Raw genomic sequence first — 15794 nt, 5'->3', positions numbered from 1 at the left:
TAGAAGCCTTAAAGTGCTTGTTCACTTGAAGTTTAAAGTAAATATTCTCCATCTTTAAGCTGCAAACTAACACAAGGATAGCGTGTGGCAGTGTCTGACTATGAACTTTTTATCATGCATGAGAACGTTTTGCCCAATATCCAGGGAGATTTTGGATTGTGTAGCTTTTCAATCTCATGAAGCTGAAAGGCGTGAAGGTGGACAAGTCACCTGGACCAGATGGACTGCACCCCAGGGTTCTGAAAGAGGTGGCTTTAGAGATTGTGGAGGCATTAGTTGTGATCTATCAGGGTTCAGATGATTGGAAAATTGCAAATATTACTCCACTGTTCAAGAAGGGAGTGGAGCAGAAGTGTGGAAACTACAGGCCGGTTAGCCTGACTTCAGAGGTTGGTAAGATTTTAGAGTCCATTATAAAGGATGAGGTTTCTGTGTACTGAGAAGCGCACAATAAAATAGGCTGAAGTCAGCATGGTTTTGTGAAAGGGAGATCTTGCCTGATGAACCTGTTGGAATTCTTTGAGGAAGTAAATAGCAGGATAGACAAAAGGGAGTCAGAGGATGTGGTTCACCTGGGTTTGCAGAAGGCCTTTGATAAGGTGCCACACGTGAGGCTGCTAAAGAAGATGGGAGCCCATGGTATCAGAGGGCAGATACTAGCATGGATAGCAGGTTAGCTGGATGGCAGAAGGTAAAGAGTGGCAATAAAGGGGCTTTTTCTGGCTGCCAGTGACTAGCGGAGAATCAATGATTTGGACGAGGGGATTGAAGGCTTTGTGGCCAAGGTTGCGGATGGTACGAAGATGGGTGGAGGGGCAGGTAGTGTAGAGAAAGCAGGGACTCTGCAGAAGGACTTGGACAGGTTGGGAGAGTGGGCAGAGAAGTGGCAGATAGAATATAGCGTAGCAATGTGTGGAGTCAAGCATTTTGGTCGTAGGACTAAAGGGGTAGACTATTTTCTACATGGTGAGATAATTCAGAAATCGGAGTTACAAAGGGACTTGAGAGTGCTGGTGCTATATATTCCTAAAATATTAATTTGCAAGTCGAATCGATAGTATGGAAGGCAAATGCAATGCTGGTATTTATTTTGAGAGGGTTAGAATACAAAAACTGGTATGTAATGCTGAGGCTTTATAAAGCGCTGGTCAGACTGCACTTGCAGTAATGTGAGCAGTTTTGGGCCCCATATCTGAGGAAGGATGTGCTGGCGTTGGAGGGGGTTCAGACGAGGTTTATGAGAATGATCCCAGGAATGAGTGGGCTAACATATGAAGAGCTTGTGAAGGCACTGGGCCTTTACTCGCTGGAGTTTAAAAAGATGAGGGGGGACCTGATTGAAATAGTGAAAGAGTGGATGATGTTTGCACCAGTGGGGAGTCTATGATCAGAGGCCATCGACGCAGAATAAATGGATGTACCTTTAGAAAGAAGACGAGGAGGAATTTATTTTGTCAGAGTGTGGTGAATGTGTGGAATTCATTGCCATAGACGGCTGTGGAGACCAAGTCAGTGGATATTTTTAAGGCGGAGATTGACAGATTCTTGATTAGTAAGGATGTTTGGTGTTATGGGGAGAAGGTAGGAGAGTGGGGTTGAGAGGAAAAAGATAGATCAGCCATGATTGGATGGCGGAGTAGACTCGATGGGCCGAAGGGCCTATTTCTGCTCCTGGAACTTGGGATAGCAACATTATGTTCAGTGTGATGATTCAGCTGGGAATCAGGATTTCCCTGGCTTCTGGTTTAAGGCTGCCATCTATGTGTTAGGCAGCCATGAGGTCAAAAGATAGATATTCTAACTTAGATGCAAGTTCATTATTTCACCCAGAGAACCCCAAGCCACACCTCCCGCTCAGCTAAATTTACAATGTTATGATCTTATTTACACTTGGCTTCATGTCCAGTTTTCCAGAAAGCCATTATTCCAATGGTGCTTATTTTTATATAGTGTAGAATATATCTCTATCTGAATCAATTAGTTCAAAATAACATTAATTAGTATTAATTCTGCTTTTTGTTTGGTGAAAAAAATTGAAATATATCTAAAATAATCACTTTATTTTTCTTCCAATTTTTACATTTGTTTTTATTAAAGGGTGTACAATTGAAAGGAAAATAATAAAGGTCATTTAATGTATTTTTTTCTGGATAATATATTGCTTGGGAAGCACAGGGTTGCAAGTAAATCAGTAACAGTAAGTATATAATATAAATTGTGTTGGCCACCAGATTACCCAAGCAAAAAATCCTCTGTGCAGCTATCTTGATTACTATTATATTCTTAGTACTGATTTTGACCAGCCCAACGTAAACAGAGTTAGGGGTTTAAATTGATCATTCATGCAAGTACTAGATTAGTCAGTCTTGCGTCTACTAATTTAGTGACCCAGAATACATTTTGAGACAGCTTTGTAAAAATATATATAGGAACATAAACATAGAAAATAGGTGCAGGAGGAGGCCACTTGGCCCTTCGAGCCAGCATCGCCATTCATTGTGATCATGGTCATCTACAATCAGTAACCCGTGCCTGCCGTCTCCCGATATCCCTTGATTCCACTAGCCCCGAGAGTATCTAACTCTCTTTTAAATTCATCCAGTGAATTGGCCTCTACTGCCCTTTATGGCAGAGAATTCTACAAATTCACAACTCTCTGGGTGAAAACGTTTCTTCTCACCTCAGTTTAAAATGACCTCCCCTTTATTCTTAGACTGTGTCCCCTGGTTCTGGACTCCCCCAACATTGGGAACATTTTTCCTACATCTAGCTTGTCTAGTCCTTTTATAATTTTACACGTCTCTATAAGATCCCCTCTCATCCTTCTAAACTCCAGTGAATACAAGCCTAGTCTTTCCAATCTTTCCTCATATGACAGTCCCACCATCCCAGGGATTAACCTCGCGAACCTATGCTGCACTGCCTCAATACCAAGGACGTCCTTCCTCAAATTAGGAGATCAAAACTGCACACAATACTCCAGATGTGGTCTCACACGGGCCCTGTACAACTGCAGAAGGACTTCTTTGCTCCTGTCCTCAAATCCTCTTGTTATGAAGGCCAACATGCCATTAGCTTTCTTCACTGCCTGCTGTACCTGCACGCTTACTTTCAATAACTGGTGTACAAGGACACCAGGGTCTTGTTGCACTTCCCCTTTACCTAATCTGACACCATTGAGATAATAATCTGTCTCCTTATTTTTGCCGCCAAAGAGGATACCACAATTGTTTATTGAAGCTTGAAGTATCTACCTGCATTTAAATTGGAACTTGAGTGTCACTTTAAAAGTTTATGAAAGAACTAAATGCTTATGCAGTTATGTTGAGATAGTCCCTTAGTGCAATTCATTCTTTCCTCATAATCTGTTATTTTCCACAAGTTTGTTGCTTGTTCTACTTAGCTGTTTTATTCAGCAAATGGAAGCTCATCACCATCTCTCAATTGTCCAACAAGGTGGCAATACAGCATGATTATATCAAGGCGGAACAAAGTCATTTATAAAGCACCCATTCATTTCTTTATGAGATTCCAAACTCATTTGCAACAAATGGATTCTTTTTTGGTAAATTTAGGCATAATCAGGTTACTTTAGTTAGCATGCTAGTAAATGTTAAAATCAGTAAACAAGTCACATGATAAACAATGAGTCTGTCTTTGTTTTGATAATTGGGATTTTAATCAAGAGATTAACATATTGATGTAGTTGTTTTCTCAAGTCAGTTTAAGAGGTTTGTCATGTGGTAAACCACTTTCGACAATACAATACACATCTGGTGTTCCAAAGTATGCTTAGAGTTTGTGCTTGAGTTTTAAGCCCACAATCTTCTATCTCAGAGGCAACATGGCTGCCTTAGTGTCAAGTTAATGTTTTTAAAGCATTTCATTGTAAGCTTCAATGTGGCATTGAAAATTTTGTGCAAACTGTATTCTTGATGCGATTGAGTTTGAGTTTAGTTCATTGTCACGTGTACAATGAAAAGTTTTAGTTGCATGTTATCCAGTCAGCGGAAAGACAATACTTGTTTACAATCGAGCCGTCCACAGTGTACAGATACATGATAAAGGGAATAACGTGAATAACATTTAGTGCAAGATTTAGCCGATAAAGTCCGTTCAATGATAGTCCGAGGGTCTCCAAAGAGGTAAATAGTAGTTCAGCACTGCTCTCTGGTTGTGGTAGGATGGTTCAGTTGCCCGATAACAGCTGGGAAGAAACTGTCCCTGAATCTGGAGGTGTGCGTTTTCACACTTCTATACCTTTGCCTGATGGGAGAGGGGAGGAGAGGAGGTGGCCAGGGTGCGACTCGTCCTTGGTTTAGCCTATTTTGAAGTGTTCCTTGGACAATATTGTGCATGGATCCCTTCAATAACCTTTCAAAAATCACACAACCAATACATTGGAAATTTTGAAGGAGTAGCTATGGATAAAATAAATTGCTGGATGATCCATACTCAGATTTCCAGAAGGCATTTAAGAAAGTGCTACCTCAAAGCTACCTCATGTCTTGATGTAGGAGATAATGTATTGTGGTAGAAAGAGCATTGACTGGGTAACATGTAACAGAATAGATATAAATGAGTCTTTTTCGGCTTGGGAAGATGTTTCAAGTGACATAACAAAGGTATCAACATGGTGGTCTCAATGTTTTACATTTTATTTTGATTACGGGGATGAATATATTAAATGGTTGTTAAATTTGTCAATGACACAAAGATACATTCAAAAATAAGTTGTGAAGAGAAGATAAGGAGGCAGCAAATGGTTAGCAAAAGGCTAATTGAAAGGACAAAGATTGGGAAATTGAATATAATTTGGAAAAATGTGAAATTGTCTTTTAATAGGAAAACTAGAAAAAGAAGAATATAATCTAAAGGGTAATAGATAATCCAGCTTTGAGATGCAGAGGGATCTGTGTACATAATGCATGATTAGCACAAAATTAGTGTAACCACACAGCAATGTCAGGAAGGCTAACAATGTCATTAACCAGGGGAATGATAGAGATGTTACAGTACAGGTGGAGATAGGTGGAACTGTCCCGTATTAGCCGGGACATCCCGTAGTTTGGGCTGAATTGGTTTGTCCCGTACGAGACCGCCCTTGTCCTGTATTAGACCCGGATAGTATAGTCCTGGACAGTGTAGGTCCGCACAGTGTAGGCCCGGAGGCCCGGGCGCCGCCTAACGGATGTTGCGTAGCAACCCCGGGCGGCCAACATTGGCGGAGCGGGAGCACATGGCCGCTGGCTGGGTGAGGTCACGTGGGGCGCGGGGTGGTGACGTCACCTTGTCCCTTATTTCGGAGTGAGATAGTTGGCACCCCCAGCTGGAGGCCAGTTAGCCCACCCTGTCTGGATCCACACTTTCTCACTCGGTTTCTACAAAATTGCTTTGCTAACCGACAGCATCGTGCTCCATATAACTTCATCCGTCTGACCCAAACTCCGCATGCTCTTTTGTCATGCATTTTACTCCTCCCGACAGCTCTGCTTTCAAAACATGGGCCGAATGGCCTGATTCTACTCCCATAGCTCGTGAACGTGTGAAAACAGACATCCTTCCACTCTTTCCCCAGTACTCAGGAAGGATCCCTGACTCCAATCAGTAACTGGTTTCTCTTACCACAGATGTTGCATGACTGCCTGAGTGCTTCCAGCATTTGTTTTTTTATTCGGAAGTGTTGTACAAGAAAAGAATTAAACCAATTGTCATAAGAGAGATGTTAACGTGGTGAATTTGGGAACATTCATGGATGTTGGGAAGATTGGCCCAGGACCTATGGGGTCTGTTCTACGTAAGAGAGCATTTTCAAATAAAAACTCATGGAATAGCAAATAACCAGGTGATAATGGACTGTGACTATTTGGTTTAGTTTCGAGATACAGCGCGGAAAGAGGCCCTTTGGCCCACCGAGTCCGTGCCGACCAGCGATCCCCACACACTTACACCATCCTACACACACTAGGGACAATTTACAATTTTACCAATCCAAGTAGCCTACAAACCTGAATGTCTCTGGAGTGTGGGAAGAAATCGGAGCACCCGGAGAAAACCCACGCAGGTCACGGGGAGAACGTACAAGCTCCATACAGAAAAATAACCTGTAGTCAGAATCGAACCTGGGTCTCTGGCTCTGTAAGGCAGCAACTCTGTCGCTGTGCCACCATGCCACCCTGGTTGAAACAAGAGACACGGATGTGCAATATAAGGAATGGTTAGTTGGCAGGATCTGGCGTGTGATGCCAGTACTTCAGTTTGTGTAGAGATTAGCCACAGTTTCTCAGAATGGCAGAGCAAGATCTCAGTGCTGAACGGCAGCCCTGTGTTTCTACAACTTGTCAATGATAAAAGATGGGCAAAGTTGGTTTTTAAAATATCAGCTCTAAAATGTTATGGGTGAGGCACAATAGCAGTTGTTGTGTATAAAATTAATAGAGGTGATCTGGGTTTCCGAAGGGCATACTTCTGAAGCTGTTGTGGTTTGCCTTAGGTGTTTGTCATGGATGTGGATTTGTCTCTTCTACGAGAGACATCCTTTACAGTCATCTCGCTACCAACCATATGGTGTGCCAGCCCGGTTCAAAGAGTGATCTGCACTCTCCAGGCACAGGAGCTCCTGCCCTTCCTTTAACACGTAAGCAGGAGTCATCCTAAATTCTGCCATTATCATGAAATGGGCAAAGTTTTCATTGCTGTTTAGTTTAGTTTAGAGATACAGCGAAGAAACAGGCCCTTCGGCCCATTGAGCGATCCCTGCACACTAACACTATCCTACACAAACTAGGGACAATTTACACTTATACCAAGCCAATTCACCTACAGACCTGTACATCTTTGGAGTGTGGGAGGAAACCGGAGCACCCAGGGAAAGCCCACACAGGTCACAGGGAGAGCGTACAAACTCTGTACGGACAGCGCCCGTGGTCAGGATCGAACCAGGGTCTCTGGCGCTATAAGGCAACAACTCTACCGCTGTGCCAACATGCTGCCCTATTCTATATGTTATTGTGCTGTTATATATCGTGTTGTGTTATATATGCTGTTCTACATAATTTCAATATTATATAGATACAAAATCATGTTTCATATTGTAAAGCAACCCATTTGTAAACACTGAGACCAGTTTTAAAAAACACACCAAGTTTGCATTCACAGCTTCAGCTGTGTAGAATTAATGGTACTATGATATTCTGTACAACAGGCCAAACAAACTGAAATGATGGTACATGTTTCTCCATATATGTAAGTCATAATAACTCTTGTAATTCCTTCATTGCAGCTGTGAAAGTCACAAGTCCACTCCTGAGTTTGAAATGCAACCAGTGTGAATACACTGGGGATTCTGAATCAAGCTTACAGCAACATGCTTCGTTGCATGTTGTTCAAGATGCATTTCCATGCAGTCATTGCGATGAGAAGCTAAAGAATTCTGCTGAGCTGGTCAAACACATGGAGATCCATCAAGACAAAGAGGCACAGCGCAGCATGGAGGAAGGTCAGGAGAAGGATGTCAGAGGGTCTCCTTCTTCCAACAGGGACTTTCCCGAAGATATTAACGTCACGGTGAAAGTCAAAGAGGAGCCTCTCAATTTGAAATTTGAAGTTGAGAGGACTATGGAGCGTCAGACAGACCCCAGCCTTGACCGTTCCTCCAGCGGTGTGTCACCAAGGAGCACCCTGCTGGTAAAAGTCAAGTCGGAGCGTTCAAGCCCAACGCCAGCATCCAGTCCAGTCCATTCGGGGGCTAGTTCGATTCTGTCCGAAGGAACTGTTCTGATACCGTACATGTTCAGTCACGAAACCTCCTCATTTCCACAAGCTTCGGAAATACTAGCTAAAATGTCTGAGCTGGTCCACAGCAGACTGAAGGAAGGGGTCAACAACTATCCCATCCTGTACGCAGGAGCACCTATTCAAAAGGGGGCAATGTGCTATGAATGTGACATTACCTTCAATAATATCAACAACTACTTGGTACACAAGCGGCTGTATTGTTCCAGCAGGCATCAGCAGGCGGATAACCCAGCAGTGGATGATACTGGCAAGGATTCTGCATCAATAAACAGAACTGAACAAGCACCCCATGGTCCAGCAACAGCAATGGAAAATCAGCCTGCCTCGTCCTCCTCACAGACCGACTCTGAGAGAGACTTGCGGATTCCACTTGCGGAGAATAAAGCACCAGAGATCAAAACTGAGGATGGTGTGTTGAAGGACACGTCCTCTGAAGGGGAAAGCCTGAGCAGGGTTAGTGAAGGCAGCCGAAGCCCCAGCAACTCTGTCGAAGACTTTGATCTTGACCCTTCGAAAACTGTGTGTGAGGCGTGCAATATAAGGTTCACCCGTCACGAAACCTACGCCGTGCACAAACGTTTGTACTGTGCTTCAAGGCATGACCCTCCACTCCGGAGGCCGAATGGTGGCAAAGTGGCAGTCTTTCAGCAAACTGTGCGTACGCGCAAACGTAGAAAGCTGTACGAGATTCATGCCTCTGGCCACCAGTCACTTCCACCGCCCTCTCCGAGCGAAGTGCCTGCTCACAGTCCCGTAGCTGGCATCGCTCAAAATGCTGGGGCACCCAACAATGTTGAAGCTTTGAAAATTAAACAGGAGACACTCTCGGTTTCTTCAAGGTCAACCGATTCTCTTTCCCTGTCAACAGGTTACATGTTGACAGCTCAGTCTAGTGCAATGTCATCGCCAGGTTCAAGTTCTGATGTCGATGGACCGATTGACCTCAGCAAAAAGTCCCGTGTTCAGGAAGAACCTTCGAACGCCAACGTTGCCCCTGGACTTCCGACCTTGCGCTTTTCAACGGACTATCACGAGTGTACCTCCTGCAAAATTAGTTTTAACAGCGTGGGAAACTATCTGACTCACAAGAAGTATTACTGCTCTGCTACCGCCCTTCAGCACAACCAGGTGGACCATCTTGCCCGGGTAAAAACGCAGAGTCCCGCAGCGGTGAAAGCTAAGAAAAATAGGATGGACATCTCGGAACCCCACTTGCAAGCGGAGGAATTGAAGAAGAAAGAAATAAGCACTAAAGGTATTGCAGAGAGTCCAACCTTAGTACATGCCTCCACCACTCTCAGCAACTCACCAGGATTGTATCACTGCAGCCCAGAGGCTTTGCAACCTGGGTCTCAGCTGTCTTCTCATGTCAAGACCTTCTCAGCACCTAAGCGTACTCATTCGGTCATCTGTCCATATTGTCCGTTCACTGGGGCTATTGAAGGAGACCTGATTGAGCATTTTAAGAATGCTCATGATTTGTCGTTGATCAAGCAACTTTCACCCGGGTACACAGTGGAAGGTACAATGGAGGATATATTATCACAAGGTAAACCCGTGACAAACAGTGTTTCAGAAAGTAGTCCTCAAAACTCGAAAGTTCCTGCCCCATCTCTGAAGTCAGGTGCTCAAATACAGAAGAATACCCCAAATGCCAAAGATCAAAGAGAATCTGTTTCATCCCAGTCTCCGGTTGAATCTCCCTTCCAGAATGTCTCGCCTAAACCTTTAGTAATGCCGTCCCCTAATGTTGCTCTTAAAATCTCACCAGTGCCTGACAGCTCCAGGGATCTAGGCTTCAAATCCCTCAGCCCACCCAATAATGTTGACAAATCTGTTCAGACAGCCATGTCACTCCCGAACCCGGTACAGAATGGAAACCACAGATACTGTCGCTTATGCAACATCAAGTTCAGTAGTCTTTCAACTTTTATAGCTCACAAGAAGTATTACTGTTCTTCTCATACTGCGGAACATGTCAAATAAGTTCTTATGACTGTGAACTACATCCTGAATGTTTGCTGTGGTGTTTGGCACATTATCTTTGTGCATCTTGCTGTACAGTTTAGAGACAATCATGAAAACACAAATTGGTTTCTGTGTTCAAAGGTTAACCGAATTCAATTTTTTTTGTAACTTGTTGGAAATGACCATGGGTGGAAGGTTTTCTTTGCCTCAAACTGTCCTTAAAATGGATTCATTTACAACCCTCAAGCTTAGGTGATAAAGTGCATACAGAAACAACATACTCCTGGTGTTTACGAGCCTGGTTTGATATATGTCTCTTGGGGAAAAAAAATTATGTCAAATCATGTATGTTTACTAGGTGCGTTATTTCATTTTTCATAGTAATCTTCTAGGCTAATTTAGTTACGTCAGTTTACTTTTTCGAAATATCCATTTGCAAACTTTGGACGAGTTAATAAAACAAAACAAACATCAAAGACACCAAATTTGTTTTCTAATTAGGGGGAATAGCCTGATGATTTTGAAACTAGGAAGAAAATCCTAAAAGTTAAAGCTGAGGTATCCCACCATGTTTTAAAACGATTGTGTTAAATCCTTTATTAACACGATTAAACTTCCCTCTGCTGGAGGAATAACTAACAGAGTGCATCTTTTCTTTTCATTTTGTTTTCAATCTTGAGGAAGCACCAATGTCATTTAAAAAGTAGTTCACTGGCCATGAATTTTGAACTGCATTGATTGTCAAATGCAATTTATTTTAATGATGTGCATAGTTCTGAGAGAATGGACAGAACTAGCAAATTCAGTATTTAGAAGTCAAGATATTGGCAGTGATTCCAAAGAAGTATCCTCAAATTTCCCTGCAATATTTATCACATGAAACTGATAGTTGAATACTACTGAGATATTGAAAAGTAATTAGTGGAGGACAGAATAATTTAAAACTAGTTTGTGTAGATTTAATAATCTTGTTAATTGTTTAGTGCATGCTAATCCTGTTAGCCTTTGTTTCACTGCATTCAGTTCAACTCTAGAAATGTCGTTGATTTTTATTTATTAGTGTTGTATTTATTATCAGGGTTTATGTGCAAACCCAGCACTAATTCAAAAAAAGTGCTGACTGAAAAGCATTTTTTTTTTAATTTTGAGAATGTTTTACCAAAAGCAGGACTCTGAATAACCAGTAATTTCTGTAACAAAATATGATTTGTTTCATTGGGCATTGTTCGCAGTCCGATGCATCTCCCTGAGGTTAATTCTCTTTTCCTTTTTTATTTTATTATTTGTAGACATAGCTTATTGCCATAATGCACATTAAATGTGCTTAATGGATCAAATGGTGTCTTGGTGCTTAAATGTAAATGATTCCTAATCTTTATCAATGTGGTGTTTTTCGGGAATAATATTCACCATTATTATCGTTTAATGATACTCATCTAAAAGGTGTGATGTTAGAAGAGAGGAGCAAGTCACTTTGTTCAAGGGCATTCAAGTGAGTTAAAAATGGCTCAGTGGTTTCAAATTTGGGTAGGAGAAAGGCAACGTGGAAGGAGGAAGAGATTGCTATCAATCTGACCGTACCAGTTCCATTTGAACAAATGCCATCGGAAATTGAGCTCAGAATGAGGTTTTTCAACTTAGCGCACCTTGCCAGCCAGAGCTTTTCACCTTGAATTCTTCAGTTAAGCTCGTCCCTCTTATTCTCCACCCCGACATCTGCCCCGTGAATATTGTTTCTGTACTGAATGAGATAGGCAGGACTGGCACTTGGACCAAAATACAGCGTTGCAGAGCAAACACTGGCTCTACTCCCAGTCAAAACATGTTACTGACCAAATATTACATTTGTAGACTGTTACCTGCAATTACCTGCATTGAAGGTTTATTGTGGTATATTTTTAAACATCAATATAACTTTATTCATCAAGAAGAATGTTACATCACCAAATTCAATAAAACTCAATTGGTAACTGTACAGTTTGTAGACTGCGTATATTTTATTAAAAACATAAAGGCAATGAATGACATCTAAATGAAGTTGAATTACACGAAAGATTCATGGTCTCTGAAACTCTTGTTGTTTGCATGATTGTTCCTATGTAATTGGAAAAACTAGGCTTTGGTTGCATGTCTGTCTTTCTACAACTTTATGAAATACAAGATTTTTTACTTTTCCAGAAGGTGCTGTTAATTTATTTATATTGTAGAGCAGTGTTTACTATGATCTGTGGAATAAACCTTGGCAAAGGACTCTCTCTACAAAGCAGTACTAATGGATGTTCAGTTTAATAAATCCATTTTTACTCTTTTTACACTGTATTGTATAAATTCTGCTGAATGATGTAGTTTAGAAGCTATTTACAGAATATTTATGTTTCAATTCACCAATTTTATACCTCTCTGAATTTGCCTACTATCGTGACCAATAGCTTTCAACTCTCAGTTGAAGGCTGCCTTCAGTGATTTACTTATGTCTGAAACTGATCATGCTGTTAAGGTGAATGTCATTCTTAATTTCCAATTGGGAATTGACCCACAACACACTAGTTTGAGCTATGCATGCTAATAAATTGTCCCATGGGACATCTTGAAGCACTACTGTGCCTCCCTTGTCTGTGTGAGTCCTTTGGTTTCATGTGTTTCTCTCAATCAGTGCATTGCCGAGCACAAAAATGTAATTACTTTAATTTTTTTGAGGTAAAAAAACCATTGCAACTACATAATATCAATGAAGCTGGACATTTTCATGGGTTCATCCTCCATTGTCCACCCTATATGATGATTGGTCACATGTAGGACAGCATATAGTATGTTTATGCCAAAGTACTTTGGATAAAAGTGAAATGGCACCATCGTAATGCTTCCAAATGATTCATACTGATACCATCTGCAAGAAACTATGCACAGGATTGGTTTCATGTGTGGATGTTAACGGAAGACACTATGGAGACAAGGAATAGCAAAGTATTTTTCTGCAAGGAAAATGTTTGGTTTAAAGCACAATTCTGAATGGAACCCAGCATTGCCAATGGATCCCTGCTTTTCAAAAGTGATCTCCAGAAGAGACTCAGGTTCGATCCTGACTACGGGCGCCGTCTGCACGGAGTTTGTACGTTCTCCCCCGTGACCTGCATGGGTTTTCTCCGAGATCTTCGGTTTCCTCCCACACTCCAAAGACGTACAGGTATGTAGGTTAATTGGCTGGGCAAATGTAAAAAATTGTCCCTAGTGTGTGTAGGATAGTGTTAATGTGCAGGGATCGCTGGGCGGCGCGGACCCGGTGGGCCGAAGGGCCTGTTTCCGCGCTGTATCTCTAAATCTAAATCTAAAACACCGATGCATGTGACACTCTATGTATTTGCCATTTGTTCACCATTTGTTTTCCGAGCTTACGTTAAAATTGACTGCTACATGGGGCAAGTTGCATTTTATTGGGACATCAGTCTAAAAGTCAAAGAATTGAACTTTGGTTCTGTAATAGTCCATCCTTAACATCCTCCTTTGTTGAACCTTGGCTCAGAACTCAGAATTCCGTCAGAGCATAAATGTTATACAGGTGCTCCCCGACTAACGATGCTTCGACTTACGATATTTCGACTTTACAATGTTGCAAACGCTGGGCAACGGCAGCGGCCCGCAGCTCGCTTCCGGCCACGTGATCAGGTGTATTTAATGCATTTCGATGTACGATATTTTCGGTTAACTATGGGGTTTATCGGGACGTAACCCCATTGGAAGTTGAGGAGCACCTGTATGTTTGAAAATAAGTTGGTATGTACAGGTATGTTATGAAATAGAAGTAGTCAGTAGTTACAAAGAAACTAATGAATGAATGAGTACTTTACAGTCACAGTGAAATTATTTGTTTTGCACATCCGAGGTATGCAAAGAGTCGCCACATAAAGGGCACCGACAGAGCTACAAAGTACCCCGTGTCAGGTCCTCCTTTGTTCTCTCCCCCCTCCACCCCCCCTTCCTTATGGCAGTCATAGAAACATAGAAAATAGGTGCAGGAGGAGGCCATTTGGCCCTTCGAGCCAGCACTGCCATTCATTGTGATCATGGCTGATCACCTACGGTCAGTAACCTGTGCCTGCCTTCTCCCCATATCCCTTGATTCCACTAGCCCCTAGAGCTCTATCTAACTCTCTTTTAAATTCATCCAGTGAATTGGCCTCCACTGCCTTCTGTGGCAGAGAATTCCACAAGTTCACAACTCTCTGGGTGAAAAAGTTCCTTCTCAACTCATTTTTAAATGGCCTCCCCTTTATTCTTAGACTGTGTCCCCTGGTTCTGGATTTGCCCAACACTGGGAACATTTTTCCTGCATCTAGCTTGTCCAGTCCTTTTATGATTTTATACGTCTCTATAAGATCCCCTCTCATCCTTCTAAACTCCAGTGAATACAAGCTTAATCTTTCCAATCTTTCCTCATATGACAGTCCTTCCATCCCAGGGATTAACCTCGTGAACCTACGCTGCATTGCCTCAATAGCAAGGATGTCCTTCATCAAATTCGGAGACCAAAACTGCACACAATACTCCAGGTGTGGTCTCACCAGGGCCCTGTACAACTGCACACAATACTCCAGATGTGGTCTCACCAGGGCCCGATACAACTGCAGAAGGACATCTTCGCTTTGGTCCTGTGAAGAAGTGCTGTAGTTCTTTTAATAATAATAATAATAATTTAACAGTTATTCCACAGTTTAAGAATAAGGGGTAGGCCATTTAGAATGGAGATGAGGAAAAACTTTTTCAGTCAGAGAGTTGTAAATCTGTGGAATTCTCTGCCTCAGAAGGCCAATTCTCTGAATGCATTCAAGAGAGAGCTAGATAGAGCTCTTAAGGATAGTGGAGTCGGGGGGTATGGGGAGAAGGCAGGAACTGATTGAGAATGATCAGCCATGATCACATTGAATGGTGGTGCTGGCTCGAAGGGCCGAATGACCTATTCCTGCCATTCTATTGTCTATAATAATAATATATTCCTTTATTCGTCCCACACCGCGGAAATTTACAAAAAGAGCATTACGGATAAATCTGGGTAATTCATTGTGGATTACCTGTACTTGGACTCGTACACCACTGAAACAGGGACTGCAGCCGACTGAAACCACACCAATCACCATCATCTACACAAATATCACACTAATCCCATTTCAGTTGCCCCACATTGCTCGACCACTCACCTACTCTGGGCGATTTACATGATGAATTAACATTCCAAGCTGCAAATATTTTGGATGTGCAAATAAATTGGTACACAGAGGGTGTTGGGTGTATGGAATGAGTGCCAGAGCAGGTAGTTGAGGCAGGTCATGTCACGACATTTAAAAGACATTTGGATATTTACATAGTTTAGAGGGATTTTGGCCAAATGCAGGCAGGTGAAACCAGTTTGCAGATTAAGCGAAAATAGGTGGCGGAGCAGGTAATGTAGTGGAAGCAGGCGCTCTGCAGAAGGACTTAGAAGAGCGGGCAGAGAAGTGGCAGATGGGATATAGTGTAGCAAAGTGTGGAGTCATGCATTTTGGTGGTAGGAATAAAGGCGTAGACTATTTTCTAAATGGGGAGAGATTCCAGAAATTGGAGGTGCAAAGGAATTTGGGAATGCTGGGTCATGATTCCCTAAAAGTTAATCTGCAAGTCAAAATAGTAGTAAGGAAAGCAAACGCATTTACTTCAAGAGGGCTTGAATACAAAAACAGGGATGTAATGCTGTGGCTCTAGAAGGCACTGGTCAGGTGGCATGTGGAGTTAACACATGATGAGTGTTTGACAGCACTGGGCCTGCACTCGCTGGAGTTTAGAAGAATTAGAGGGGACCTCATTGAAACATACAGAATAGTGAAAGGCTTGGGTAGAGAGGATGTGGAGAGGATGTTTCCACTAGTGGGAGAGTCTAGGACTAGAGGTCACAGCCTCAGAGTTAAAGGATATTTCTTTAGGAAGGAGATGAAGAGAAATTTCTTTAGTCAGTGTGATGAATCTATGGAATTCTTTGCCAGAGAAGGCTGTGGAGGCCA

At 42.2% G+C, this 15794-nt stretch overlaps 1 protein-coding gene across 1 annotated transcript in view; it reads left to right on the top strand.

The window, feature by feature from the left end:
- The window catches only part of LOC144594411 (zinc finger protein ZFPM1-like), a 232677-nt gene extending 220335 nt beyond the window's left edge, over positions 1-12342 (top strand). The window contains 2 exon segments of the mRNA XM_078400864.1: positions 6494-6637; positions 7283-12342. Coding sequence (XP_078256990.1) covers positions 6494-6637; positions 7283-9783 — 2645 coding nt within the window. The 3' untranslated portion in view covers positions 9784-12342.
- Positions 12343-15794: the final 3452 nt, after the last annotated feature.

The sequence above is a fragment of the Rhinoraja longicauda genome, chromosome 6 (genome assembly GCF_053455715.1).
Source record: "Rhinoraja longicauda isolate Sanriku21f chromosome 6, sRhiLon1.1, whole genome shotgun sequence".
NCBI lineage: Eukaryota > Metazoa > Chordata > Chondrichthyes > Rajiformes > Arhynchobatidae > Rhinoraja > Rhinoraja longicauda.
The sequence above is the reverse complement of the archived record's forward strand: the minus strand, read 5'-3'. Positions and strand labels throughout refer to the sequence as shown.